General features: G+C 35.7%; 2 protein-coding genes and 1 long non-coding RNA gene across 3 annotated transcripts; all 3 read left to right on the top strand.

Annotated features, from left to right (window-relative positions):
* Nucleotides 1-1,128: 1,128 nt before the first annotated feature.
* On the top strand, nucleotides 1,129-7,256 carry LOC127882179 (prostasin-like). Its single transcript, XM_052430672.1, has 6 exons — nucleotides 1,129-1,292; nucleotides 3,421-3,671; nucleotides 4,810-4,949; nucleotides 5,875-6,033; nucleotides 6,338-6,501; nucleotides 6,989-7,256. The coding sequence occupies exons 1-4, from the start codon at nucleotides 1,206-1,208 to the stop codon at nucleotides 6,015-6,017; spliced, it is 621 nt and encodes a 206-aa protein (XP_052286632.1). The 5' UTR covers nucleotides 1,129-1,205; the 3' UTR covers nucleotides 6,018-6,033; nucleotides 6,338-6,501; nucleotides 6,989-7,256.
* A 3,560-nt stretch (nucleotides 7,257-10,816) lies between these two features.
* LOC127831370 (uncharacterized) lies at nucleotides 10,817-19,183 on the top strand. The gene is made up of 7 exons (XM_052356340.1): nucleotides 10,817-10,938; nucleotides 15,260-15,442; nucleotides 15,666-15,812; nucleotides 16,885-17,005; nucleotides 17,607-17,824; nucleotides 18,175-18,364; nucleotides 19,158-19,183. The coding sequence occupies exons 1-7, from the start codon at nucleotides 10,852-10,854 to the stop codon at nucleotides 19,181-19,183; spliced, it is 972 nt and encodes a 323-aa protein (XP_052212300.1). The 5' UTR covers nucleotides 10,817-10,851.
* Nucleotides 19,184-19,671: 488 nt separating this feature from the next.
* On the top strand, nucleotides 19,672-23,060 carry LOC127881059 (uncharacterized). The gene is made up of 3 exons (XR_008049880.1): nucleotides 19,672-19,874; nucleotides 22,024-22,154; nucleotides 22,916-23,060. It is a non-coding gene; the product is annotated as an uncharacterized LOC127881059 (long non-coding RNA).
* Nucleotides 23,061-26,923: the final 3,863 nt, after the last annotated feature.

The following is a 26,923-nucleotide window of genomic DNA, read 5'->3' as shown; positions in this document are numbered from 1 at the left end:
GCCACTTTTGATAACATGAGTGTGATATAAAAAAAGATTTATAAGTTTTAAAAATAATAATTGTAGATCATATGTGTATGATTTTCAAAGTAAATTCCTTGAAGTTTACATAATGAATGAACAAAGATAGTTACAAGGGACCTTGCGTTCCGCATATGTCGAGTATACTTTAGCAGTACCCAGGACCTTTATAAAATTGTTTTCATTTTCTATCAGACATTGTGTAGGTAAGTTATGGTAGGTTTTTTATCAGAGATTTACATTTTTTTAATAATAATTATTTTTCCGTTAATTTTCATTTAAGTATGCGTGATATAAAGGACTTACGGGCATTTTAAGTGGATGTATAACGTGCAGTTCAGGTGTATTCCTAAATGATTAAAATTAAAAAAATATATTCTTCTACAATCATGTTAAATAAACAAATATATTTCTACATTAAATATCCTTGGTATAATTTTTTTTCATTATTAATCATAGGCATTTTTTAGTGTTTCCATTAAAATAAGAAAGTGATATTGATTAACTTTTTTTCTTGACCAATATCATTGTGCTCAAATAAAGTAAAATTCCATAAAGTTGTTAAGATAACATACACTGATTACACAAAAGGCTTCAACCGCATCAAGTAGTAAGCCTTTTCTTTTAAAATATTGAAAGACGGGACACTTATATTCGATTGATATTTAAAAAAGGAATTCTGGAAGTTAAAGTATCGAATTCCTTATTCCAAATTGTGATCTGTTCGTTATTTTTTATGTGATCTGTTCGTTATTTTTTAGACCGCATGCGGTCAGCCTAATTTAAATTATCACAATTTCGGCACGGGGATTGCTTTCTTCAGTCCAAGCTTGTACCAACCGTAACTTTATCATTCATCATGCAATTTTAAATAAATTACCACATTTAACGTTTCTATGTTTTGACGACGTAACGCGTGCTTGAAGCTTCAGAAGCTAATTGTTGTATGCAGTGCTTGTCTCGATAACTATTGTAAAGGTCAGTGCTTAACATTATAAACATACAGCAGCTGATGTATATTGTTACATAATGCTCATTTTTAAAATAGCATGCCCCAGAGGTATAAACAACGTGGCGCTGCGTGATGCAAAACATGTGCTATATAACGCTCTGACTTATGCTGCATTCGTCATTGCGAAGCTTAATCTCTGCGAACAGCAGTATTTTCTTTGCCTAAATTGAACATGAGGACTTGGGTTCCATATATCAACGGCTTACACGTTGTGCTTATCTTTTTGGAGTTGAGATGGTGTTACACACTTGATAATAAGGTAACCTCTAAGTATTACATGTTTAGTGTCAATTGAAATTGTGTACACAGCTTGTATTCAACAAGCTCTTTTAAACTTTTAAATCCTGACCTTAATTTTCACTGCAAAATCAAATTGTCTGTGTATATTGTATCCAAGAATATTTAAATATAAATCAAACTGCAAAAGATACGTAAGTCAGTTTAGGAGGAATCATAGTGGATTCACAATAAACTGTATAAAAGGTCACAAGCTTATATTTGTCCATTTGTGAATTTATTTGTGGTATAAACCCCTCTTTGTGAAGATTTTCCTCTAAAGGATATTAAATGGCACTAGTCTGAACTCGAATAGTTGTTTTATACATAATAGTATTTAGTGTTCATGCATAATCCTTTAAGAAATACATGAATGAAATTAATTCACTCTATTCTCGCGGCTGAAAGTTTTTGGGAGTTAACACTACGATTCCTTTTATGCATCAGTGCAATCGTGATTAAGAAATTTGAGACAAATGAAGCAATTGTAATTTTTATCCAATCCGTTTTTTGGGTTGACATAAATTTCGAAAATCGGAAAAAATATCTGGAAAATTGTTTGTTTGTTTTTTTATTTCACGAAATAGTTTTAGTCCACAAGTAAACAAAAATGTACGAACTCGTCTGTTCATTATAAGCCCATAAATAGTCAGAGTCAACGAATAGTTCGTACAAAATTACGGTAAATAAAGTTAACCCATAAAAAAATCAATGTCCCTTATAGCAATAGCCAAAACGCTGGATGTGGTCTGATAACATAGATTTAACAAGACACAAGATGTTCATTTAGTTTATTTTTGGGGGAACAATTCATTCAACACACAAGTTTTTGTTCCTGTATAGTATTAAAATATATCGTTGCGAGAATAAAATAGAATATATTGTGCCACAAAAAAATCCAACATTTTGTATCTCGTTCAATCTATGTTACCATACCACATCTAGCGTTGAAATTTTGGCTATTGCTACAAGAAACTCTGATTTGTTATGGGTTAACTTAATTTAACGAAATACTTTGCGAAATAATCGTTTATTTTCAAATATTTATTTTACTTTCGATAACATGAGCCTAAAGAGCACACTGGAGCCAAACAAAACAATATTTTAAGTAGAAAATCGTCATTTCTGTTAACTACTAATACAAACAGTTCAACTTGCGACCGTTTTGACTTGCTTCTAATTTTTTGGATCCCGATCGTGAATGTTCTTACGTACTTTACAGTTGCGACTTGGACAAGCACACTCATAATAATAATAATAAAAAGACATGTATATTTATGCATTTTCACAAAAATCTTTAGTTTCAAAAAGGGCAAACATGCATATTCAAATAAAGTCTATCCCTCTAGATAACAAACAGAATAATCACCCCATGTAGACCACTGCACTCAGGTGCGGCGCCTACTAATGCCACTAAATACGCCTAACACGGCTGATCCACAACATATAATAATTTGTTATTTTGTTACTTATCACATATATTGTATTCACATTAAGTATTTTATTACCATTTTGCGCCCGACATTACTTGTGACCTTCGCGAGATAACTTCTAATCATTTGTTAAAGCTGCCACAGCTCTGAAATGTGAGGTGAATATTTGTTAATATGCATGTCTAAATTTGCACTGGCAATCTAATTTATTACCAATTCGAACGTTCCTTAACATGTATTGTGACGGATGTAACTGTATCGGCTAGGTGTACAATGCCCAATTGAGCAAAAACCCCACTTCCGGCTCTTAAGGCGAACAGCGTGATAAACAAGCCCAAAAGTATTAACATTGATAGTGTTCATGTATATTCCAAAGAAATGATAAGTTTGTACTTTTTATGTGCATACTATATACATACAACATTATTGGTTTTAACTTTAAAAAAGAAAAAGAAAACAACGCATAAAAAATAAAAGCTTAAACTTCAAGTATGCTGCCTTGATGTTTAATGGTCAGGTTTGATGCAGATATAAGTACAGGTAACGCCGAGTTGATTAACTTTCTTCTTACAGGCATTTGAGAATATAAGACATGTATAGATTTGTATAAATGTGGCGCTCGTCGTTCGGTGCTGTTACGTGTACTCCATACACAAAACTATATTCTGTTCGCCGCAGGTTTTCGACGGCGTGCGCAAAAGTAGAGGACCAAGTGCCTCCACTTTGGGAAAGACGTGCAACGTTCTTATGGGTTGCAAGCAGGAAAATGACGATAGTAAGCGTGTTGTAGGCGGCTCGGCGTTACTTCAGGGGGAGTGGCCGTGGCTGGTATCAATGCACTTCATGTATTGGGAGAACTTCACGATTCATTTCTGTGGAGCGACACTTATTCACCCACAGTGGCTACTCACCGCCGCGCACTGCTTCATGTGAGTTCGATTCGCAACGGCAATTGAAATGTCTATTTATATCCATCGAAAAATAACATAAAAATGTCCAGGAAAAAAGTAAACGTTTCGTCTTAGAAGTCCCCTACGTATTGTCTGACATATATCAGCAAATGTATGCTTCCGTCAGGGGGATGAATCAATTTACTTGTCCTTACGTACGTATGTATCTCCGTTCTCCCCGAATTTTGTCCGCACATTTACTTAATCATTATTCAGGAAGTGTTCACATAAATTTGCTAACATGATTATCATGTGGATACGGCGTGTGAGCACAGCATATCAGTATTTGGCTGCAAACTAAAGTTCACAGACAGTGGTGCTCAAAGGTAACACATTATATAAGTTTTTCCGGACTGTAATTTTATATTTTAACAGTTAATTGTCAAAAAAACATACTTGCCATACAAATAGTATAATCATGTGGAGTTGTTGAATCGCGGTACGAAACAAATTCCCAGCTCAAAGGTCACGGCCGCACCCAAAGTTCAAATATTAAGTAACGCCTAAATACAGTCTGTCAAGAGTTTAATTCCATCATTTATAAGAAAAAGTGACAAATTTCGTGATGATCACCGTCGATTGTAATATCTTGCTGACCGGGTCACACAAACAGATGCAAGGTCAAGTATCAGAATAGTACATCTTGTACGGACTAGACATTAAACATGTATCTGGTTTTTATAATCAACTGGCCACATTTCAATACTTGTTTAAGATCGCGATAGTACACAATACATGTTACCCTATATCAAGGTCAGCTTAATATGCAATGCAAATGATCAATGCATACAGCTCTATAAGAACGCATGTTCTATTTCCTTTAACTTTTTCAACAAATCCTATACCAGTGTCAAAAATTAGAGTAGTGCAGGGTAGTTTATGTATCCATGTGAGTTAAACTTATTGCTTTTAACTTAAACTCTCCATGGGTTAACGTGTAAGACAACACAACAAGGCGACAGTATGTGATGAAAACACTTTATTTTTGTTGTTACCTTATACGTAATCAAAGGAAATTATGAAACATATATTAACTTCTATAGTATTTCTTTTCGATTAGTAAGTGCGAAAAATTATGTAAAAGTTTTAAATGTTTATTTGTGAGATTAACACACAGGCGTGACCGCAGTGGTAAAGGCCGCCAGTCAGACAAAAACAACTGGCACGTGATGCTCGGGGAGCATGCGCAGGGTGAAGAGGAAGGCATGGAGCAGATGTTTACATTGGACAAGATTGTCACACACCCCGAGTTCTTGCGTGAGTGGTGCTCTCAAACTCAACTCTTTAATTACTTGTATTTGATATTAGCGAGTACCATAATCGTGCGCTTGTATGTTTCCATAACATAACAAGCACGTGTTTATTGTAACAATTTATCACAGACATTTATATATATATCAACTATTTGTTTTCACACTTGCACCTGCAAATATCAGTTCAACTGTATGCGAGTCCTGGAGTTGTCGTTCTCTTGAATGTGCTCGTTACTATGTATTACACATTTCAATGCGTCAATTTTCAATACATCACCCACTGGGCGGTATGTATTCATATGATACGCGCGCCAACCCGAGTCAAATTAGGTGTATCGCATGCTTGCAGGTATCAACTCCAATACTTGTCAATTGTTTTCCGTGTCCACTTTAGTGTATCGCATGCTTTTATATGCCTACTGTAATGTATAAACTATTTGTAGCAACTAAAATATTATCACACACGTGCCTGTGTCCACTGCAATGTATCTTTTGTGGAATACAATAAATTACACGAATGTTGGTGTCCACGCCAATGCCTCACACACTTGTCTGTGTCAAAACAATTGTACCATACGGTTATTAGTGTCAAGGCCATTGTATCACATTTGAAATTGACACGTGTGCGATACACAAAGGAACATACTGTAAAGCGCATCATATGTTGGAGCTGACACTTACCTGCGTGTGATCTATCGATATTTACACCAATGCCTCAAACGATCGTCAGTAGAAACGACAATTATAAGGTTGTCAGCATCAAAGTCAGTTCAGAACACGCTTTGAGACTCCTCCATCTACTCTATTACATAAGACGTGTATATGTCTCACCTTCAATTTACCACACAAATAAAGCTGTTAATTTAGATTAAAAGTATTCATAGTTCAAGCGCTTGCAAATGTCACCCCTACGTTTCTGCCTATTTTAGATGATCAGAAAAAGAGTATTCTCTATGATATCGCCCTGGTAAAGTTGAGCAGGCCCGCTCTCATGTCCGAGTACGTGAACACCATCTGTATCGAGCCCAACTACACCGCACCCGATCACAGCCACTGCGTCACTGCGGGATAGGGAACGTTAGTGGAAGGTAGACGCTTGTTTTGTGTTATGACTAAATAAAACATTTTAGGTTAAATGTTGAGATATTATTTTTCGGACAAAAGAAGAATACTTTAACTGTTCATGTCGAGTACTGGTTCCCAGCTTAAAATGAATGAGGACCAAACTGTATTTCTTTTATTGTTTTTAATTAAATCCTCATAACTGAACGTATTGCTTCGGCTTCGTACCCAGTAGAAAGACATTAACATTGAAATAGTTTCTTAAATCTCTTGTAAGAATAACTACCATCATTTATCCAACACATCGACGGGAGTTGCGTTCTGTAACAGGTGGTGTGGGAGCGGAAGTGCCGCACCATGCGAGTTTACAGATCGTGTCCTATGCCGTCTGCGCCGACCGCTACGATCTACTTCCGGAGGAAGACCGCTTTGAGAATTTCGTGTTCGACGACTCCGTTATTTGCGCCCTCGCTGAAGACAGGGGCTCCTGTCATGTAAGATTGAATTTCCCGCATCTGAATTGAACTGTTAATCCGATTAAAAGTGTCCTTGTCTACATGGAAATTAGTTTATATGAACCATCCTAACTTCCTTAATTGTCTTCTTTTTGTATATTTGTTTATTTTAATTTTGGTCAAATGACCCCAAGGTCAATATAATGGACTTTTCGCTATTTATTAACTATTCAACTGAATCAACAAGATTTTGTTTTGTTAACACTAGAAAGTTTCCTTTTTGTTTTATAGAGTGTGATCTGTCAAGGTCATCATCTAATGTCATAATGTCTCTTTTCGTCCAAGAATTTGGTTAGGCTTGTTATTAAAGAAATTCCTTAACTTGTATAATAAAATATGGTATTACCGTACAATGCGCGACATATTTAATAAAATAATATGCGTTAGCCTATAGAAATATGTATTAATGTACAACGTTAAATGAAGAATTTTGTGTCATAATATGGCACCTCTCGTTCTTTTCCAGGGCGACTCGGGCGGTCCGCTGGCGTGCTTCCATGACGGCCATTGGACACAGGTGGGCGTGGTCTCTACTGGTTTTAGATGCACCCACCCACTGTATCCCGGGATCTACACGCGCGTTAACCGCTTCTTCGACTGGATAGAGACTGTCATCGAGTCCAACTGAGTCGCCAAATCTCAAGGAAACTTCTCTTCTTGTTATACTTTGAAGTAAATCTGCTCGACTTGAAACATCACTGCGATATAATGTAATCGTTTCTTCTCTTTTTATCAGTATATATAAATATATATATATATATATATATATATATATATATATATATATATATATATATATATATATATATAACGGGATTTTGGGGTCCTCTTTTACTCTGAACAGTGAGGTTATTGATGTTAATAAGATATTAACATTAATACTATTTATAATAAATACAATAATAAATAATAAATATTTTTATTTCTTATAACAAGCTTTTGTTCAGCCAGAAATGTCTTGAGATAAAATAATATTTTGAAGAAATTTTCACACAATAGAAAGGGTGTTTCAGCAGATAATCAGACATCAGACTGCATGTCACCGGTTGTTACATTAGTATGAGTTTGTGTCTATTATTTATTTACCGAAAATATTTTGAAGGAGTCAAATAGGTACCGTTACTGTCTATCTTGATGGCTAAAAACTTTTATTTTAAGACAGGGCTTGACATGACAGTGCCCGCTACAAGTAAAAAGTAAACATGTTGTTTCCATAATAGGTTGTGTTTTGAAATAGCATTTTGAAATACGTGTACCTCTTAAAAGATGCAAATGTTCTTTATGGTAGCTGTCGTTGAATTAGATAGGCATTACTATAAATGGAATAGTGAGAACAGTATGTGATTCTTTAGAATTATTTGTAAAAAATACCACTTTAATTTATCATCTGGTGTGTATAGCCTTTTCATGAAATGTCAATTGTGTTGTTGTTGTTTTGAAACATAATTGCATATTGGTGTTAATAAAAAATAAATCTTTTTATTTGAACATTTATGAGATTTTCAACAAATTGCAAACTACTATTGCTGCCCTTCATTGGACATTTTCTAAATGTAAGGGAAATCGCTCTAATATTTATTTCCGTATCGGGGAAAATTGGACTTAATGATGGCGCGTAAAATGTTGTCTCATATGAGCCTGTACCGTCAGCACAGGCTTATCAGTAAAACGCTTCTCGCGTTAATGTTTGTTTAAACAAAAAATTCCATTAAAGTGGAAAGTTCGACCCTGATGAGCCTGTGTGACACAAAACTTGACACACATGTATTCAGACCCATTTTCCAAGACATCGGCTAAATATCGTTGTTGCTTTGTGTCTTGTAATGACTGCAGACGTAGCAGTCCATCATCCTTATGTATGCTTCCTGGGTTTCACCAGTACTAAATTAGGACTCTGCAGTCTTGAAGGACGAAACTACCATAACAAAAATCAGCGCCTTATGTGAGGATCGAACCCAGGACCACAAAGTTACAAACCCTAAACCTTTACCTCATAAAAATATATCTCTTGCTATTTTTTATTTTGATTATAAATGTTCATTCTTGTGTTATGTTGCAGTATAAATAAGAAAAGGATATTGACTACTTTTACTTGTTCTGGACGAATGCCATGTTGCTCAAAAAAGGTAAAACTCCGTAAAGCTGTCAAGATAATATACAATGAGCAAACGAAATGATTCAACCACATCATGTAGTAAACGACTAGCATAATTACTCATTTTTTTACTTCAAATATTATAAGGCTAAACAGTATCGTTTCATTGATATTTAAAAACAGGATTACTAGCTAGTAAAAATGAATTAATGTCTCAATCCCTTAAAAAGTTATATTGCCATTCATTATAGTGCAGGGTCTGTGTCGACACCAGATATCGATCTATCAATTTAAAAATATTTAATAATCCTGTAACAAACGCACGCTGAATTAACTTTGTTGTCTCATGAAGAAAACTATAAACCTAAGTTACGTTTAACGCGACTTTGACCCCTGCATTATATGTAGTATACGGTGTCGGTTAAAAAATTGCAATATGTCATCTCAACATTAAGACCCAACTTTACCCAATCTACTCGCAGAGTGGTCTAGCGTTCAGTTTAGATAATGTAGATAATGATCCAAAATTTTATAACAAAATAGACATTTTTGCACTGTCGTTCTCAATGTAAGAACACATCTTTTAACTACATTGTTTCTTAACAAACGACACTTAACACATATAATGACATTAATCATATTGCTTCATAAATAAGTTACCTGTGTTAACAGATCATTACATTTATTGATTTATAAATGATATATGTAACATTACAGCTTAATATATGCAGACAGTAGTACCCCTTATAGAACTGAATAGCGCCAGCTTCGTTTTTTATTAATCGATAAATTAAAGCGTCGCGATTATTGCTATGATTAGAATGGTAAAATTCGTCTTTGCTATTGTTATTTAGAAATATAGGAATGCCTGGTCTATGTTTTCTTAATCGAGCGCTCGTGCAGCAATCGTGTCCGTTCAATGTAGCACGAACGAACATTGAATGAACATTGTGTAGCCACGTTGTCGTGATACCCAGCGTGTTGGGCAACCAGGTCCTCTTTGGAAAGTTCTTGTGTCTCTTCAGTTCATTGTCCTCATAAAGGTGCACTACATGCAGCATCTCAGCAGGAATCAAAGCAAACACATGTTATTAATAGTGTTGACTCTCTTCTAAAATTGTGACATCAATGCCATTTACCGACGAATTATAAATAGCTTAGGTACGATTCAAACTCTCACTCTATCATTTCAGGAGACCATTGTCTTACAAACTCGGTTTGGCTTGTTTTTGTTTTCAGATGGCGATGCTTTCTTATTAACAAAAGATGCTACAATGAGCATTGCATATTTGTAAGAGTTCGTTTAATTGGCGAATGCTTTTCGGCCTGTTAACCGATACTTATTGGCGAACGTTCCTCATATTTATAATCGTGATAAATTCAAGCGACTCAATTAACGTAATTCTTTCGGGAACACAAAATAAATTATTGTTTAATAAATCTCATGGTATACAATTCCTGAGTCGAAAGTTAAATGTAAATGTCAGTCCCGGACATTACTGAACATTATTATACATATTGTTCATATTGCTTATGAAGTTATGCCTTTTAAAAAAACATGTCTCATGGTAACCCTGTAGCAAGGACATGTGGCCAGGCCCAATGAACTCGCACAGGGTATTGCATTTCACATCCCTAACATCGAACTACTGGTATAAAAGTAAGCGTATGATGAACGTATCAAGAATGTTAACATTTAAAACTACTTTGACATGGCATTCATATTACGTACACAATATTCTACTTGTTCCATTAGAGTGCGATAATTGTTATAATTGTGATAATCGCGATTTGTTTGCTCGACATAGAGGTTAAACGACGTGGCGTATAAGGATGCAAGACTTGGGCTATATAAGGCTCTGACTGATGCTACATGTGTCATGTAGCGGATCCGTGGTCTAGTGGTAACACACTGGCTTCACAATCCAGAGATCGCTGGTTCGATCCCCCGCTGCACCTAACCTACTAACTCGTCTTTCGCATGAGACGTTAAACCGAGGTGCAGTGTACTAGGTGCTATACACCGGGCACTAAAAGACCCAGGGTCACCCCTGGAACGGGGTGTCTCCTGTATCTTGCACTATCCCCCGTAACCAACTAACACGACTTTCTGGGGGCGATGGCCATATGGGAGACAATCCCGGTGCACTCGATAAAAAACGAAAAACACACACATACATGTGTCATTGAGAAGCTGAACCTCTACGGACTGCAGGACTTCGTCTCAATTAAAAATGATGACTTGGGTTCTATATGGTATCGCCTTACATGTGGTGCTTATCTTTGTGGAGCTCAGATGGTGCTACATACTTAATAATAAGGTAACTACTAAATATTACATAGTTCGTGTCGATTTGTTGTAAAGGGCTGGTACTCACAAAGCTCTGTTTAGTAAAATCTGCAACTGAATATCAAACTGTCTATGTTTCCTAGTTCCACAAACATGAACATACAAATTAAATCGCGGAAAACAGACAAGATATGAGCACAGATAGCGACCTATTATAATGTTTTGGATATTTTCTCAAGCAGTGCAGTGTTTTCTGCACCGATTCCATGACGCGCGTCATAAGGGCAAGTTTGAAAACAACTAATTTCGCATACACGCATTAATCATTCAAATGTTTGGATTCATGACCATTTAAGCCATTTTCCTGGTTAATGTTCGTCAATTGATGCATTGAAGAATAATATATTATGTTTTTATTGTTTTAACTTTTTAACATTAAGTGATTTTAGGATTAAAGCAATTTAATTGGGAAAATTCGCATGAATCGGTGTTTCGTCTTTAATACATTACATTTACAATATTTAAAGTCGGACCGCGATGATCTTTATACAATATCTCGTTAATGATGGTGCCCTTGATATTCTAGTTCGATAGCATTTGATAGCTCAACACAGTCGTAAGGGGTTTGATGCCTCGTAATTTTAGCCTAAAAGCAATTTTAATATCAATGTTGGCAACTCAAACACACGCATAAATCGGTAGCCACTGTATAAGACGTCGTCTTCAACACAACATTTGTCTATTATATCTTCATATGTCACTGCCCTGTAACAATTAAACTTTGCTGCTTATTACACAGGCTTGGGTTGTTATTACAAAACTTCATACCGTGGTTATCAAAATTATCGGCATATTTACTTTTGAAGTGTTGACATCGGTTGTGTGGTGGGATAACTCGATTATCATATTTTTTTCATGTAGCTACATTAAACGCATGTTACACTGTGTTCGATATGTAATTTCTTACATTAACATAGCTTAGCTGATATTGAAATTATTGCATACAAATTGCATATTTTATATTATTTGTTCCAGTTTGCGTATGATGTTGGCTCTATACATTGACATTCAAGTGCTCTAGAGTGTACACACTTAAAGGGATTGTCAACCAGATTGACAAAAAAAACCTTCGAAAATACGTATTTTTTACAATTATTCGTTTATATTGATTAAAATATCACGACTTGTATTTAACATTATTTGAAAAAGTTGTTAAGTTTTCATATTTTCAGAATATTCGGTTATAAAATTTTACTGGGTATGTGTACCAGGTAACTACCAGTTAACTAAAATAACGCAAGTAGATTTATCATCATCGTCACGTAGTAAACCCAGGAATGCAAATTGTGCATGCGTAGTGAATTGTATATATTTTATATATAACACGATCAATCTACTTGCGTTTTTTATAGTGTGTATATCGTTATGTCACCTATTTTCGCGATGTACTTTCGATTCCACATCGCGAAAGTGTATTACCGAATATACTGAAAATATGAACTTTTTTCAAGTAATGTAATATATCAGTCGTGATATTTGAATCAATATAAACTAATAATTGTAAAAAAAGCAAAGGTATATTGGAACTTTTCTTTTTTCGTCAATCTAGTTAACGGTCCCTTTAAGTGTGAAAGTACATACTTGAACCATTTGTTTATTTGCGATTCTTGCTACGGTTAGTCTCGACATGCTATGCGTCCGAGAAAAGCAACCCATGTAGATTTCGTTTTAATTATTTCCTTATCATACGTTGCTAGCAGGGACTAAGGCTTAAACTGTCATCTTTCCATCGGTATGTTGTCCTGTTTGACATAATATGATTTATTATCTAATCATTCAGTTTCACGCATATATTGAATTGTATAAATATATGTTATATCGCGCACGAGTGAGTTTAGGTGCGAAATTTGGATACTACGATGCGATATTTCGAAATCAATTTCGAATTTTAATATTTCAATATATAATTGATGATATGCGAAGAAGAAACCACCGACTCATTTTGTTAAACTTCACATGTAATTACATAATGTATTAACATATAATTAATGTATGTTGTTAAACAAAACACATAAAATGTCATCTGAGACCTTAAAAGTGTGCGAACTTCCATCAAATATCCGTCTGTTGTTTACACAAAAATTTATTGTACTAACACAAAAAAGATAAATGGTAAAATGTAGCTCCCTGTAAAGGAAATTGTTGAATTTACTCATCAATCTAATGTAACGTTAAATAGAAAAAATTCTAGAGAGGGGTTGTCTTTTTGAATCGGAGACCCACTCTGGGATGATTGTGAGTGAATTTTCTGTTGCGAATGAATACAAAAACTAGATAGTTTACGGATAGGCGCACGGGCTGCATCTTACCATCATCGTATTTAGACAGTACGGGTTCCACTTAAGACAATTCACAGACTGTTTAAGTCATACGTTAACAAATGAGCACATATAAAAAAACGAATAAAGAATCTTTAATACATGTTTTTATTCTTCGACTACTTGTTTGAATAATGCGTACCTTATTTAACTGGGTGCCTTGGTTAAATTGTCATTCATATCTTTCATTATTATATTTTTTTTAATAAGGCAACTTGCCAGTTGTTAATAATATTTAATTCGCATCGTGTTTCTGGTAACGATAGGTTATTAACAGCGTTACAAGTGGTTTTATCAAATATAGTATATAAGTATATATAAATGCGTAACACGCATGCGATGGTAATGGGTGTATATATTTGATCGTTCCCTTTTCCAAAGAAACATCTATAACAAACTCTTCCATTCATTTGTATATTTTACCCGTTTAAAATATGCCCCACCCTTTTTGTTTCCGACTCTTATGTTCCTACCTACATTATTGATTCCCGCAATGTTAATCATCTCCCTTATGATACCACTAAACTGTTTTATTGGTCAATGTTCTTGTCGATAATAAACACCCAACGAGTATTTGGCAACTGACGATTGTAAAGAGTAACGTATAGTTTTACTACATTCTACGTCATATTAGCATCGATTAATGTTTTAATATGAAAAACCCGCATGTAATGCTCTTTGGAAGATTGAAAATAAGCACTAAAGTGGAAACAGCATCAATGCCAAAAGACGACATGTAGATTACAAGTAATTTACGTGAATTTCCATATAATCGTTATTTTGCACAAATGCACAAAACAAGACCCATTCTTAAAACAGCAAAATCGTACATGTCCTGGCACTGCCATTTTCTAAACGAAATTAAGTATTTCAACGATTTGCGTAAAAGTAAAGAAAGGGAACTTGTGTTACCTCTGTGCACGTGGTTGTTATAAGGCACTTTAACCAATTCTTTAGCAACACAAATAGTGTTTATATATTGCGATTTTCAAGCTGTTGATTGTAAAATGTATACAATGTGTTCAATATGCATATATTGCTTGTAGACGCTGTACGGTGTGGAGTGGGATGCCCTTGACCCACGCACACGTATTGACGAAGAAAATAAACACACTGGACGGAAAAAAACAAGACCTAAAAAATACATAACCCAAATTATAACCAATCTTACAGATGGAGAACATAATTATCATTCCATATAGACCCCGCACTCCAGTGCGGCGTCAAATAATAACGTATAAACGTATAATACGATGAACATGTGCGACCCATACTAGATTATGTTTGTGAATTTTCACTAATCGCACCTATTATATGCAAATAAAGTATATTACGCGTAACCTTCGCGGTATACCTTCCAAATAATTTGCCATTGTTGCCAGACCCCTGAAATATTAGATTAATATATCTTCATTATGCTAATCTATATTCGTATCTGCGGTGCAATTAATTACCGAGTTGATCGTTTGTTTAAGGGTATTTGGAAGGATGTTAATATGGTCTACATCCGGATTTCAGAGGACCGGCGTTGATAAACAAGCAACTTATGGTTGTTGATTGCCCCACGTTTATTTATATCGTACTTGTATATATATAGACATTATGACATTTTCGTTATTTTCATGCGCATATTATGGAAATAAACGTTGTTTATTTAACTTTTAAACACGTCAATTTTGTATTAAGGAGAGGTCTAGCAACCTGTAACTAAATCTTGATGAATTGATGCTTTTTCCGCATTAAACACACGACCAATACATGTGTGTTTCTTATCTATGAATGAATTCTGTTATTTGTTCTTGGTCTATGTGTAATGGTCAGGTTTGAAGGACATTTACGTACGGGTCAGGTCGGAATGATTAACATTATTCGCATAGACATTTGAGAATACTATACATTTACAAAAACGAAACGCTTGTCGTTCAGTGCAATTATGTGTGCTCAATTCATTCTACTACATGTTATTCGTCGCAGGCCGTTGATGGGGTAAAACGACAAAGACGGGAAGATGCCTCAAATTCGGAAGTGACGTGCAGCGAGCACCTGGAAAGCAAAAGGGTCTCTATTGATATTCAGATGGGCTTCACCATCACCGACGAAAAAAGTGACGAAACGGAGCCACAAATAATCTCCTTTGGGGCACAGTCTTACTTTCAAGTGGGTTGCTGCATCTAATTATATGTTTAAACTATTATAAGCTTTCTATAGTAGCGAACCGATGGTATTACATAGCACATAAGCAATACTATGAATCGTGCAATCTAACGTCACTCTGGTCGATCGCACCTGACGATTTCTTTCTGATACCAGATGTCTACAAAAAGGGTAGAGAATCTTATTCTTTAGATATCCATTGGTGTTCTGATCCTCTATATTTTAGGTAGAATTGAAAGAGACTGCGTTGATATCCGGCATTGTTACCCACGACAGTTCGCATTTAGAGTTCCGGGTTACGCTCTTCCGGGTGGCGTACAGCATAGACTGCATCACATTCGCCAATGTCACTGACAGACACGGCGATGATCAGGTGACACTTATTTTTAAATTGAAAATAATTCTTTTAAAAAAAGACAGGACAATTTACGTAACTTTGTAAAGTGCGCATTTAACTGTAAGGTAAAATGGAATGCTTTGTAATGTCGGGCCATACACAGTTGATCAAATGTTTAGCGTCTATGTGTAACCTACTAATAAAACATGAAAAAAACAGTCGATGATTTAAAAAACAAACATTTTTGTATGACAGCGGGACAGATTTAACCACAAAACTATAATTGTCTGTAAACATAATATTACTTTACTTTAATTAAACATATTCGTAATATGACTAGTGCCCTTAAAGTTTTTGTTTGTTCGATATATAACTATAAAAGATAACACAAAATTCAGAATGTAAGGACTTATAAAGTTTTAGTCACTTGAATAAACGCCATTCTCATACACATGTGTGCAGTGTTCTTAAACCGGTTATTAAAAATGAATGCACTGACAAACTGCTTTACTGTAAAAGATTAAAAAATAACAATACCGGGGAAAGATTTTTTAATGACTTTTTTGTCTAATTAGACACCATATAATCACATCCATTACGGAGACTTTTTGTTCGAAACGCATTAGTTTTAATTGCATATGCTAATTTTGAAGCATTTTGTATGCACTGTATAACATGAGTTTATTATTGTCAAAATGTTGTTTGCTTTTTCTGGTATCCGAAAACCTACTTGCTCGCGAACAGAACTGAATAGAGAATCGAACGTGTATTGCATAACAAACGTAATTTCAACATTTTCGCTGATCTTGCATTGTCATACTGTATTATGTTTTCGTTTTCTTCTATAGTAATTGAACACGATTAGTATTATTTATTGATGTTGTATGTGTCATAAATCTAATTACATAGTTCCGACATAAGTGTATTGAAAACACGATATAAATATGTCATCTACATAATTATGCTAAGAGAAGGCTGACATCATAATATGGCGTTGAGGGGCGGGATTTTATATCTTCTACAAACGTCTATCTGAAATCAAACAAATTAATACATAGTCATAAATCTTTCGTTCATCCATGTATCCACAGGAATATTACGGAATAAGGACTCTAATACTTCAACGACGGTGATGTTCGATCGCGTGTTCAACGCTAGATGCGTGCGCATCGTGCCGACAAAACGTATCGGAGAAAACACTGCCATGAGATTTGAACTGCTCGGCTGCTGTAAGTACATTGGTGCCACAAACATGATGTGCTGTTCTTTAAACAAGAATATTTTGCAATTAACGAAATTTGGAGGCTTTTTGGCAAAAGTGAACTCACAATAAAAATATACAACAGTAATTTGGTGTTCTGTAATAATCTATAATTATCATTTTATTACTCTCGTGACATTCATATTTTTACAGTAATTACGGGTAACATGTACTTATTTTCAGTAATATCTTAGATAAATGATAAATCAGGAATATAGCTTGCACTTGTTAAATGGATGCAACATATGTGCTGCAGTTGTGTAAAACTCTGACACAAAACTCTTCTATAATGAATTTGCATGTATGAAGTAGAAAATTAAAAACAACACAACAATTTGACCACTTGGTCAGTGAATACTTTCCTACCGGAACAACTATTACCAACGATGACTTATTAGCCATCTTATCTCAGTCATTAAAATATTCCAGGGTTTTGTTCGTGATACACGCCTTAAACGGAACCAATGCTATTTGATATCAGCCAGTATGTCGATAACAAAGCGTTATCTGTTCATATCATTTCCACGTGCAAGAGCATACACTTTTATAATATATCCTGGTGGTGACAGCTCCTGACAATTGCAAGGGCTCCATCACGCCAAGTTCTACAGAGTGTCCCAGCCCCGAGATCCGGAAGTTCGTGTTTGACAAGGAGAAGGTCATCACGTCAATGCGAATCACCCTGACCGCTCCAGCTACCGAACAGACGCCCGCGTTTAAGGTGGCCTATGCCAGGGCTTGCAACTACGAAATGGGTCAGTTCGTGAAGGAGAACGACCTGCCGAAGGTAGACGATATGCCACATGGTGTGACTTAAGTGCACTAAACGTCCCATTTAATGGCACACAGTGATTATAATTATCAGAAAGTAATTATTGGCATGAACATATTAGTTTCAGGTTTATACTTGCGCTTAGAGACCAGGGGATGAATAATAAGCTTTGATAAATTTCAAGGGGTGTGGTTGGTGGAATAAAGCTTTCCGGGGTCACGCTTAACTATTAATTGATCACCCTAAGATCTGGAAAAACGGCGTCGTAGATAGTGATGCGTAATAAAGAAGGACACTAAAACTTTGACTAAGTAGAACATATGCAGGTGGTCTTATACTAAATACGATATTATGTTTTATGTCAGGACTTTGAGATTCCGTACGGTGAAAGCTCGCTCGTGTTAGAGGGACCAGGTTTCCCTATCCGCTCCCAGTGTATTGCCGTGCTCAGTCGCTGGGAGACCGGGCACGACGATGAGGGCAGAAATCCGAAAGCGGGGAATCCATTGGTAGCCATGAAAACTGAAGGGTATCAAGTGACATTCGAAGGCTGTAGTACGTGTTACTTATTATTTATAGCATGTTTTGAAAGTGCGATTTAAATATATGCATGGCGTGTAAGATGATAAAAGGCGATAAAATGAGGAAATTATTATTTAAGTAATCTCATGCTTTTAATTTTTTTCAGTTTCAATTAATAAGTCGATACAGTGTTTTAAAATACTTTTAAACTCCTCGGTGGTTTTGGTTTTAAACCTTTACCACTCAGATGCAAAGTGTAAATGGCTATGTTCAAACAGCATAAAACCAGAACAGCCTGCGAGTCAGTATCTCAAGGTTGAAAACGAAGCCTTTAAAACTTGAATCTAGTAAGAAAGTTCTTAAAAAAATAAACTTTATAAGGGCCTACAAATGCGTCGAAATACGTATATAAAAGTGGTAAAGGGTTAAAAGTATAAAAGAAATGTTGTGAAATGACGTAAATACGCTTAATGTTCTATTGAGGTCGTGATTACATTTAGAGGCCCCATTTAAATAACCAACATTAACAATATAATTTATAAAATGTCGTTTATTCATACTTAATAAAACGTTGTAGATGGTTTCGTTCCGTCGTATTCTTTGAACACTCTTGAAATTAGCAATTAAATCGAAATCAACACATCAACAAATACGATTAATGCATCGAGTAATTATGGTTTAGGTATGTCTGGCATCATCATTGTTTTATAAGTAAATTGCAATATGTTAACAAATAATTGCAATATGTTAACAAATAAGACGTACGTATCTGTTTAACACATATTAAATTAACAGAAGCTTTGATCCGTTATATGTTTGATTTCAGATGCCTTGGCGGCGCACGGTAAGTAACTGTATTTTTAAACTACGAAGTAATTGATTAATTTGATATTGTTTTCTAAATGCCTTTTGATTACGTTAAACAGAAAACATATTTTCGTTTTTGTTAAAAATTAAAACCGTTTAAAGCCGTGTTTCATTCTTGTGTCGCGTCATACGAAAATAGGTCTTTTTCCAGCGTAGCTTAAGACCAGCCTACATATTCTTGCCGGGGAATATCCTATCTGCTTATGAGACCGCAAACCTTGCGTAATTTTATAGCGGACGGGGTAATTTCTGACCAGCCTGTATAAATGCATAGGCTGGTCCGCACTGCAACTGCATTGGTCGCATATGGAATAAGACCAATGTTCGCCTGACTAATTTGGATTTTTGCTATTCGTAACAAAATAAAATTTTCACCGGGATTTTTATCAGAAGTTACTTTGTTGAAATAAAATGATGCATATATGGAAAGCAATCCATTGATGTATTTTCAATGTACACGTAAATCTTTGTAAGAACCCGTCGACTCCTGTGGCAATACCTACATAGAGGAAAACGACGCTAAGAAGCGCGTTGTAGGCGGCTCGGCGTTACTTCAGGGTGAGTGGCCGTGGTTGGCATCAATACACTATGCGTATGGGGAGAACATCACGTCGCATACGTGTGGAGCGACACTTATTCACCCACAGTGGCTACTCACCGCCGCGCACTGCTTCGTGTGAGTTCAATTGAGTTCAATTTCATTATTCATTTGTTAGAGTAAATTTATTTCATGGTTTACCACGTGAAAAGACGTGTGAGCGCAGCCCATTTTTATCTGGCTTTAAAAATTAGGTTTTATACGGATTTCCCGGACACTATTTATTTTAAATTTTATTAACATTATTATTGAATATCTGTCCATAAATTATTAACATGTGCGCAACAAGTTTAAATCTCAAAGGCGAATACCACACATATAAGTCAAAGACAAAATATGGCCTTTATTCAGCTTGTCAGGAGTCTAATTTCATCATTTATATGGCCATTGTTAAATGTCGTGATGATCATCGTTTGAATAATAATAAATTTTGTTCAGACCACCTTCATCACGTAGAAGTTTAGAAATAATTTGCCACATTTCACCACCATTTTAAGATCGCGTGTTGTACACAAAACGTGTACTTCTAGCCCAAAGTTTACGTGCACATTCCATGGCAAATATCAATGTATACATCTCAATTAACTCATGGATTATTGCATTTAGTTTTATCGAAATACCATATGCCAGTCTCCAAACAAGGATAGTGTATGGTAGTTAATTATGCCGTGTGGTTTAAAGATTTTATTTTTTCTTGTGCTAAATTCGCCATAGGTTTAAGTGAAACAAGAAAATAAAACAAGACTACATATTGTACGCGCGATGTGACAACATATGTCTCTGAATGATTACTCAAGTAAAACCCATTTATGCCTAGTGGACTCTCCCATCCTTCTAAATTAGATCAATTTATTTCCAAAATTAGGGATGTCTTGTACATTTATTTATATATTTATAATATGTCTTACATAAATTCCTTAAAGCAAATAGCGCAGACCCAGATGAGGCGCCGCATCATGCGGCGTCTCATCTGGGTCTACGTTGTTTGCCAATTCCTTTTTTCTAGACGCTAGGCATAAATGGGTTAATTATATGTCTTCGGACGTTACAGGTGCATATAAGGTCCCAATGTTTTGCATTTTCTCGGTCATCCCCCTGCCACGAGTCAAACTATCTGTGCTTTTTAGAGACCTCATCAATGTTTGCTTAATGCCAAGATCACTGCTTAGCCCACCCAAGCACGGATTGCTTCAATAAACAATTTTCAAACCATCCATAAACGTTTGATAAACATATGGGTGCATTTCCTCCACTTTTTGCCTTTGCTACATACTACTTAGCAGATCGCAGGTAATTGAAATGCCAAGCTACGGCAAAGACGGATAGCAATCGGACACTGCCCGCAACTTCAATAACCAACATCAAGTACGATCCGTCTCGATCAACATTCTTGCCATGCTAACCAATTGTGTCTGAGTTGTTTTTTCAATGTATACAAATGTTGTAGTTATCATCAAGGGAGGTAACTTTATAAAGCACATGCTAAATCTCTTACAAGAAACGTATGCTAAGACACAAATAGAGCAATGTAGTAAGAATCTAACAATACTTAAATAAAATGTGCTGTCTGGAAAAGTGAGTTTGTTCCAGTGCAACATCTGGTTTTAGAGTGTTAAAATGTTTTCTCAACGAGGTTTATAAGTCTCTTCTGTCGACTAAAACCAGGTCATAGTGTTAGAACCATATTTAGTCAAATCACAATGAACCGTTTGTCGCATAGCAGTTCTGTGTTGAATTAGATATTTGACTTACCTTACAATGACTGACTTACTTAATTAGCATCACGTTTGAATCATTTGTTATGCACTTGTGGTACTTCATGTAGAATTTCTTTGTACTTTTTTTTTATCTTAATGAGTAATTCGACCCCCAAAACCTTGGTATAGACACCAGAATCATCAAATCTGAGTGAATATTCACCAAGGTAATACCATTAATAGGTTTTGGCGGTGAATTGTGACGCCGTCTTAAAAAAAAGCTTCCTGGAGGTCCGATTTTGGAAACTATTGTACAGGATTTCCAAACCTACCAGGAACAGTAAAATACTTTTTGTTTTAATACCTTTTGTTGCATTAATTTGGGAGATTGACATATTTCTTTTCGAATATTAACCTGAATACTTGTACAGTATTACTTTTGGCATAGTAACTGCACTCGAATTTAGCACAACAATAATGCCACCATTTTAAATGTTTATATGTGATTAAAATTACGATCATATCCACAGTTTTAGTTGGCTTGACTAGTCGGACACAAGCATCTGGCGCATTGTGCTCGGGGAGCACGTTCAGTATCGAGAGGAAGGCACCGAGCAGAAGCACACCTTGGACAAGGTTGTCCCACACCCCAAGTACTTGCGTAAGTTGCTGCTCCTTTATTATACTCTTTCGTTACTATTATTTGATCTTAGATCTTTTAAGTGATCGCTTGCATACGCATGTTAATAATTCCAATTTACACGCATCACACCTAAACTCAATTGTATCTCTTAAGTGCACCTGCAAATGTCAGTTAAACTGTATCATACTCGATAAGTTGTCGCATGATTGAATGTGTTCAATCCCATTTCATTAAACGCCCACTCCAATTACTCACACGAGTTCCAGTGTACACAACGATGTTTTACACGCCCGTCAGCGTCATCGGCATTATATCATACGGTTATCAGTGACCAGGCCGATTTGATCACAGTTGACATAGACACGTGTGCGATACTCAAGTGAAGACATGTTCTAGCGTGCATTACATTTTATTTGACATACATTCGTGTTAATTGAGATTAACGTTAATTGAAAATTACACAAATGTCTTACATTCTTGTCAGTTTCAATTCCAATTTATCAAATGGCCAATAGTATCCAGATCAGTGTACCACACAACTCCAATGTATCATTCATTTGTCAGTGTCCACACCAATGCTTTACACTCCTGTTTGTGTCGATTAAAATTATCACCACTCGCTTCGTAGTGTCCACGCCTATCTAACAAACGTAAGTCAGTATCAATTCCATTAGTTTCCACAAGGTTGTCAATGCAAACGCCGTTGTTTCACACGCTAATATGTGGATATATCAATGGCATTATTTGTGTCTTAAAAATACGGCGTCTTTCTATTATAGTTTCGTCGGACGATCACATGCTCTATGATATCGCTCTACTAAAGTTGAGTAGGCCAGCTGACTTGTCCGAGTACTTGAACACCATCTGTATCGAGCCCGACTACACCGCGCCCGATCACAGCCACTGCGTCACAGTGGGTTGGGGAGACTTGGAGCATGGTAGACTTTTATTTCTAATGACTAAATACCAGTTATTGAAAATAGAACAAACCATTTTAAGTTTAGATATACTTTATTATTTCCCGACAGAAAAAATAGTCCTTATATTTGTATTCAGTAATGATTCCATGTTGCAAACCAAACATTAGTAAACTGTCCATCTTTATTTGCCAAGATATTCTTCGTACCCGTTAGAAAGACAAGAGCGCGGAAAAGAATTTATACTGTTGTTTGTCTCTACCAATACTACACCCGGAGCGGCGATGTTTTTCAGGGGCGGGCATGGGCGTGGAAATGCCTCACCATGCAAGTGTTCAGATCGTGCCGAATTCCGTCTGCGCCGACAGCTACAGTCTACTTCCGTATGAATACAGCTATGAGAATTTCACCGTCGCGGACTCTCTTATTTGCGCCGCAGCTGAGGGCAAGGACGCCTGTCAGGTAGTATTGAATACCCCGCATATGAAGTGACGTATTCATCAAGTAATTAGCTTAGTATCATATCGTAATTCGTGTTCTTGTTTACCGTGTCTGAAATGAATTATTTTGATATTGCCAATCTAAGATGACATTCATTGATTCTGTTTTAAGAATTTCATGTCTTAATTTGTGGTCGTATTACCAGCACGTCAAAATAAACAAAGGAATTTTAATCATTTATGAAATTGTATAAATATTCAACAAAAACTCGATTTCGTTCACAAAATAAGTTGTTTTCGTATAATAGAGTTTGCTAGATAGCAGATCTGTTCACGTTGTCGGCTTTGATCATAATGTATTTTAATAGTCCAAGAAATTGACTGTCATCGCAAAAAAAATCCTGAGCTAGTTTTATATGATATGTTATTAACTATCAATTCGTGTCAGATTCTACTTGCTTATACTTCTATATATTAAATAACTACGTCAAATGAAGAACTGTATGTCAGTACATTGCACCTCTCGTTCTTTTCTAGGGCGACTCGGGCGGTCCACTGGCGTGCTTCAATAACGGATCTACACGCGCGTTAACCACTTCAATGACTGGATAGATGATGTCATGCACTCAAACTGAGCAACCAAAACTGCATAAATCTCTGCAAGCAGGACCTGCAATGGTTACTGCACAACTACTGGTGCTTTTGGAAGATACCGTTCGAAATGTTGCCAGTTACAACTACAGTTTATATATATATATATATATATATATATATATATATATATATATATATATATATATATATATATATATATATATATATATATATATATATATATATATATATATATAAATATATATATATATATATATATATATGTGTGTGTGTGTATATTAACGTTGATCTTTTTTACTTTAGACATCATTAGAATATAAAATGTAACCGTTTCATCTCTTTTTATCAATAAATATACACAACTCAACTTAAGGCTTTAGTTATATTTTTATTCGCAATTGTTCAAAAAACGGGATTCTGATGCCCTCTTTCACTCTGAACAGTGAGGTCATTGTCCATTAATATGATATTACGCAATATTTCAAATCCCACATATATTTGAAATTGTAATGATTTCTCGTTACTTAAATTGATGTTGAGTCAATTGCGGTAGTGCACATTTCTCACGATATGCGAAACATACCACTCTCTGAGGAATAGCTTTTCCCGATTTCTTAACCTGGTTTTAATATAAGAGGCTTAGGCCACTTATTTCATCGACTCAAATTACTTTGAAAAAAATCATTATGTTAAACGAATATTTTGTTGTACCATTAAATGTATTGGCACGTTATTGTAATGCGAAAAATGCAAGCTTAAGCTTAGCCTGTCAACACAAACTTAAGATATTTCTAAAAAGTTCGTGTCAGATACCTACGAGTAAGACTGCAGCGTTTGTATAAGAAAAAATCACAAACACACATTTGGATATCATACAGGTTTATATGAAAATAGACAATAATTACTTTGAAACTCTTAACTAAGTAAACCTACTCTCCGGATTATACAAAACTACCATGCTTATTAAAAAAATGTGTTTGCAAATTGTTGGAACTTTATAACAAATAATCAGGATATGCTTTGATTGTAAGAAAACTTATCCTCCAGGGCCCAAACATCGTCACCTTAAGAATTAGGTCAAGTAATATCTTGTATAAATAAAGACAATTTGTACAAAAGTACACTTACCTGGGTAAAAATCCCTTCTTAGCTTATATATCTAAAGTTTATTTGATCGAAATCCATGCACACATGCCCATTATCTGCGTAGAAACACCCTCATATGAATCAAAATGTCCGCCATTTGCAGAGTCTAAACATCGTCACATGACTTGAACGGGCCAATCCAATTTCAAAGGAGCTTACCACAAGTAGTTTAGGCCACACTATAAAATAATATGTGTTTATTGAGTACAAATGTCAAATATTTCAACTTTAAACCTAACATTTAAAACATGTAACACAAAAACAAACATATGAGTTAATGAGTTATTCTTTCCTTACAGTGTGTGCAGTAAAATTTTACATCTTTTATGATAACGTTTTGGGAAGTACAGTAGCCTAAATGTGACTAGTGTTTACAGGGCATGCCCATTTTTATTCCATCACATTGGACCCATTTGACAAAGGCCAAGCTCACACTTCGGGCTAGCTCTATTGGCTGTGTGTCGCTTACACACACAGCAGAGGTCATTTTCATCATAACTTTCATCAGAAGAGACTTCACTGTCAGACATGTTGTTAATTGATGGACCTGGTTGGCAAATGTGATGATAACTTACACCGGTAGGTTTTACATTTTCTTTATTTGATGTGTTATTCTATTTGTTTTGGGAGTAGTTTTTTGTTTTAATTCATGAATTATTATTTGATTGACGACATCTCCACACAAGGCTTTACCAGAAACCACTTTGCTCATTGTGTTCCTTAATTGTGTGTGTTAGTTTCATGTACTTTTTCTTTTTTTAAGTTCCATCTCTGTGGTATCCAGCAGATCAAGCTGTTCATCGCCTTCAACTGTGGACTGGCTACTGGAAATTTCATTGTCATTCACATGAAAAACTTCTGCTGGTAGCAACAAGTACTGTGGAATTATGGAAGGGTCAAATGGAAATACCCCTGTGCGCTTGAAGCCAGATTGTAGATTTTCGAATGACAAGGATTTAATGTACACTTTACAAGCAACCTCACATATGTTGTACCTTGTTATAGCTCCACCTGTTCGTCTTCCACCTGTTCGTCTGATCAGCTTATGACAGTGATTATTGTATATGCGTTCGAAGGGCCCGTAACAAGAGACATCCAGAGTTTGAAGAGCATGACTAGTGTTTGCAGGCAAAACAAATAATTTGATGCCCTTAGACAGAGCCCATTCAGACAGAGTGACTGAAACATGTGATTTATGTCCATCTAATAGAAGTAAAACTTTCTGATTTTCAGTTGACGGAATAAATTTGCAAAAATGGTCTTCAAGATATTGGCGGAAAACTAGGGAATTTGACCATCCAGACTCGCTTACAGTCCCATTGGCTCCAGCCGACGCTTCGTGTAAAAGGTCAGGGTTCATGCGCTTGCCTTGAAATATAAAGAAGGGCGGTATCTGCATACCACTTGCACTGCCACAGCCAAGGATGGTTACTGTCTGACCTTTACCAGAGGTCACTGCAGATGGTCGAGTGTCAGCACTAGCAACGACGTAGGGTAACCTATGGTCAATGGTGATACCCTTCTCATCAACATTAAATATTAAATGTGGCTTATCCATGAGGTCATTATCTTCAAGGACAGCTTTCAAGTTGGACATGTACTCGGCCACCTTTTCTTTTGACGTACATTTAGCCGTTGCTAGTTCAAGAGCACGAGGCTTCTGGACTTT

The sequence above is a fragment of the Dreissena polymorpha genome, chromosome 5 (assembly GCF_020536995.1).
Source record: "Dreissena polymorpha isolate Duluth1 chromosome 5, UMN_Dpol_1.0, whole genome shotgun sequence".
Taxonomy (NCBI): Eukaryota; Metazoa; Mollusca; class Bivalvia; order Myida; family Dreissenidae; genus Dreissena; species Dreissena polymorpha.
This window is presented reverse-complemented; position numbering and strand designations above follow the sequence as displayed.

Bases quoted from the DNA above. Each gene is read 5' to 3' on its own strand.
- LOC127882179 (XM_052430672.1), top strand. From the start codon at position 1,206: ATGAGGACTTGGGTTCCATATATCAACGGCTTACACGTTGTGCTTATC. The intron at 1,293-3,420 runs GTAACCTCTAAG...TGTTCGCCGCAG, and splicing joins GTTACACACTTGATAATAAG to GTTTTCGACGGCGTGCGCAA. The intron at 4,950-5,874 runs GTGAGTGGTGCT...TGCCTATTTTAG, and splicing joins CACACACCCCGAGTTCTTGC to ATGATCAGAAAAAGAGTATT.
- LOC127831370 (XM_052356340.1), top strand. From the start codon at position 10,852: ATGATGACTTGGGTTCTATATGGTATCGCCTTACATGTGGTGCTTATC. The intron at 15,443-15,665 runs GTGGGTTGCTGC...TCTATATTTTAG, and splicing joins GGGCACAGTCTTACTTTCAA to GTAGAATTGAAAGAGACTGC. The intron at 17,006-17,606 runs GTAAGTACATTG...TGGTGGTGACAG, and splicing joins ATTTGAACTGCTCGGCTGCT to CTCCTGACAATTGCAAGGGC.